The sequence below is a fragment of the Musca vetustissima genome, unplaced genomic scaffold (assembly GCF_032173495.1).
Source record: "Musca vetustissima isolate MV318-11 ecotype Yass unplaced genomic scaffold, APGP_CSIRO_Mvet_v1 utg13924, whole genome shotgun sequence".
NCBI lineage: Eukaryota > Metazoa > Arthropoda > Insecta > Diptera > Muscidae > Musca > Musca vetustissima.
Window position 1 is genome coordinate 120,740 of NW_026874053.1, and position 1,559 is coordinate 122,298.

The following is a 1,559-nucleotide window of genomic DNA, read 5'->3' on the forward strand; positions in this document are numbered from 1 at the left end:
ATTTCTTAAACTTTTTCTTCCGAACCCAATTCCGTTCACATATACGCTAATATATTTCTATTTCCTTTCTATTATCAATCAATATTTTCAGCAAAAAAACTTTTTCATACCATCAACAAAATCAGTTCTAAATGTACCTAAGCTGACAACATCCAAGGCCGATTTATGGAATGCTAAGCAGTTATTTCGATGAGGCCGAACACTAAGGTTCATCTTCATCTGTGGTGTAGTAAATGTTAAACATTGTCCTTCTCTCCCTTTTATGGTATATACTGGCGATGACATCATTCAACCATTTTCTTCTATTTGTTTATCCTTTCACTTTATCATCAAAGAAGTCCATAAAAATTTCGTTTAATGTCCTTTTTATGGTGATTCACTATATTTATAGGCTAAAACTTAAATGTATGTAATTAAAATGTAACAAATTTCTTTTCTACAAATTAAATTAAGATACTTTGCAGCAGAGTATTTACAAATTAAACTTCATCCTCGTTCAATAGCATATTGGGTATGCCGTCTGTTATGGGAAAGACACGACCGGTTTCTGGACATTCCAACTGGCCTTCTAAAACATCAATTTCCAATAAGAGATGATGTAGACGCTGCAGCAGCTCTTCATTGTCAGCAACTGCGGCTGGCTGTTCCGCGGGTATGCTATCGGCTAATTCAACCTGGCAAAAAAAGGCAACAACAATGGAATGGAATTATTAAACGTTCATGGAAGGTACTTCATTGACCTCCACAACTTACAGTTTGCGCCGCCAAATACACCGTATTCCAATCTAATTTTGGCAATAGCCGTTCAATGAAATTCGGATTGAATTCCGTTTCCACAACATCCTTTTTGGTGATCTGTGGGTGGGAGAGAACATCAGGTGAATTGTTTTAGAGTAAAAAAATCGTTGGTATTTTTAATAATTACCGTCAATTTCAAGGGATAGCCAACTTTAACACCCTTTATGGCCTTGGAGGTGAGGAAATTGTAGGTGCTTAGTTTCATTTTTACTTAAAAGAATTAAAATTTGCCAGCGGCCAACAAAAGGAGCACGTTTTTGTCAATAAATACAATTTTTGGTAAACAAAACGAGACGGCACAGTGTTGCACCGCTAAGTACTGTACACAATGAATTGTTTGGTACTGTGTTAAAATGAAATCCAATAGATGGCGTTATGTTGGTTGTTATCAGGGTGCGGAAAACTATTAATTACTATTATTACCGTTGTGAACTATGTTCAAACAACTTAAACCAGAAAGGAAAGTAGTAAAGTCGAACTGGGCCGACTATATGATACCTTCACAACTTGGGGTATATTCTACATATATATCCTAAAAATATGCTGATAATGTTCCCTCGATGGAAGCAATGGGAGCTATATCTAAATCTGAACGGATTTTCACAAAACTTAGCATATATCATTCTAGATTTAATTCAATTCTCTATGCCAAATTTCGTGCGAATCGAAGGCTATAAACATACTTTAGTGCACTATTTACCTAAAATCGGACCAAAATGTATATGGGAGCAATATCTAAATCTGACCCGATTTTCAAGAAA

The 1,559-nt window shown here is 35.5% G+C and overlaps 1 protein-coding gene across 1 annotated transcript; it reads right to left on the bottom strand.

Annotated features, from left to right (window-relative positions):
* Positions 1–479: 479 nt before the first annotated feature.
* LOC133330499 (multifunctional methyltransferase subunit TRM112-like protein) lies at positions 480–1,009 on the bottom strand. Its single transcript, XM_061538939.1, has 3 exons — positions 926–1,009; positions 754–855; positions 480–674 (listed from the first exon to the last, which is right to left on the bottom strand). Exons 1-3 carry the CDS (start codon positions 1,001–1,003, stop codon positions 480–482), a joined length of 375 nt encoding a protein of 124 aa, XP_061394923.1. The 5' UTR covers positions 1,004–1,009.
* Between the last annotated feature and the right edge of the window lie 550 nt (positions 1,010–1,559).

What these genes read in the sequence shown, in the direction of transcription:
- LOC133330499 (XM_061538939.1), bottom strand. Translation starts at nt 1,003, where the DNA reads ATGAAACTAAGCACCTACAATTTCCTCACCTCCAAGGCCATAAAGGGT. An exon ending in GCTATCCCTTGAAATTGACG is followed by an intron (nt 856 to 925) that starts GTAATTATTAAA and finishes TCCCACCCACAG; the next exon opens with ATCACCAAAAAGGATGTTGT. An exon ending in TGTATTTGGCGGCGCAAACT is followed by an intron (nt 675 to 753) that starts GTAAGTTGTGGA and finishes TTTTTTTGCCAG; the next exon opens with GTTGAATTAGCCGATAGCAT.